This window comes from Peromyscus eremicus, chromosome 4, assembly GCF_949786415.1.
Source record: "Peromyscus eremicus chromosome 4, PerEre_H2_v1, whole genome shotgun sequence".
In the NCBI taxonomy this organism is placed as follows: Eukaryota; Metazoa; Chordata; class Mammalia; order Rodentia; family Cricetidae; genus Peromyscus; species Peromyscus eremicus.
This window is the reverse complement of record NC_081419.1, coordinates 65,558,929-65,560,510: the sequence shown is the minus strand read 5'-3', so window position 1 is coordinate 65,560,510 and position 1,582 is coordinate 65,558,929. Positions and strand designations below refer to the sequence as shown.

The 1,582-nt window shown below is 35.3% G+C and overlaps 1 protein-coding gene across 1 annotated transcript; it reads left to right on the top strand.

Moving 5' to 3' along the window:
• Positions 1-463: 463 nt before the first annotated feature.
• LOC131908340 (olfactory receptor 4A15-like) lies at positions 464-1,381 on the top strand. The gene has a single exon (XM_059259394.1). The coding sequence runs from the start codon at positions 464-466 to the stop codon at positions 1,379-1,381; it is 918 nt and encodes a 305-aa protein (XP_059115377.1).
• Positions 1,382-1,582: the final 201 nt, after the last annotated feature.

The window sequence follows — 1,582 nt, the reverse complement described above, 5'->3', positions numbered from 1 at the left end:
TTTAATTATATTTTGATTTTTTTGAGATTATAATATACCTTATGTTGTTGTTTTTATTATTTTCTTGCAAGCTTTTGTTCCTTTTATATATTAACTTGTTTCAATTTTACATTATATCATTAATCCATATTATTTTGTTTTTTCTTATTGTACTTGTTTTATGTCTGATTTTATCAGCCACTAGATAGTGTGAAAGCTAGTTGTGACAACTCATTTATTTCACAATCTTTTCTTTTCCCTTATATGTCTCTAATTTCCTATATCCCTTTCAATTAGCCTGTAAAATCACTGAGTTTGGAGACTTCTATTTGTGTTATCTATACGTTCGGGAGTAAAATAAACCATGATCTCTATTTTCTTATTTTCAGAATGAATAAACAATATTTAAAAAATTTCATGAAGTCATTGATATAATTTCAAATAATTTATTTGACTCCTGACATAAAAATATACAGAAAGATATATGGAACAAAGAAACAATGTGACTGAATTTGTTCTCTTGGGCCTCACTCAGAGTCCTGAAGGCCAGAAAATATTATTTGTTGTGTTCTTGGTCATCTACATTGTGACAATGGCAGGCAACCTGCTCATTGTTGTGACTGTTGTGGTCAGCCCAAGTTTAGATGCCCCCATGTATTTCTTTCTTGGCTATTTATCATTTATGGATGCTGTTTATTCAACGACAGTTACACCAAATATGTTTATAGACTTACTCTATGAGAAGAAAACTATTTCCTTCCAAGCTTGCATGACCCAGCTTTTTATAGGACATTTATTTGGTGGTGCTGAGATTTTACTCTTGGTTGTCATGGCCTATGACCGGTATGTGGCCATCTGCAAACCCTTGCATTATCTGACCATCATGAACCAACGTGTGTGTGTTCTGCTGTTGGTGGTGGCCTGGGTTGGAGGTTTTGTACATGCTGTAGTCCAGCTTCTCTTTGTATATAACCTTCCTTTCTGTGGCCCTAATGTCATTGACCACTTCATCTGTGACATGTACCCCTTATTAAAACTGGCCTGCACAGACACATATGTTATTGGCCTCACAGTTGTTGCCAATGATGGGGCAATCTGTGTGGTCATCTTTTTGCTGTTGCTCATTTCTTATGGGGTCATTCTTCACTCCCTGAAGAATCTCAGCCAGGAAGGGAGGCGCAAAGCCTTATCCACCTGTGGCTCTCACATCACTGTGGTAGTCCTCTTCTTTATTCCCTGTATTTTTATGTATGTGAGACCTCCTTCTACATTACCCATTGATAAATCATTGACTGTATTTTACACTGTTATCACCCCAATGTTGAACCCCCTCATATACACTCTGAGAAATGCAGAGATGAAAAATTCCATGAAGAAACTTTGGACAAGAAAAAGGAAATGAAGTGAGAGAAATGTCATAAAATGATGGCTGCTGAGAAATGGAGTTAACCTTCTCTAGGGACTGTTATGTGATCAAACATCCAATCTCAAGTAGCCACTTCTAGATAACATATACACAAGCAACACTAAATGAACTCAGCAAGTTGTATTTATAAATAAATAAATAAATCTGTAAATGTCCATATGAAACAATAATAATTAA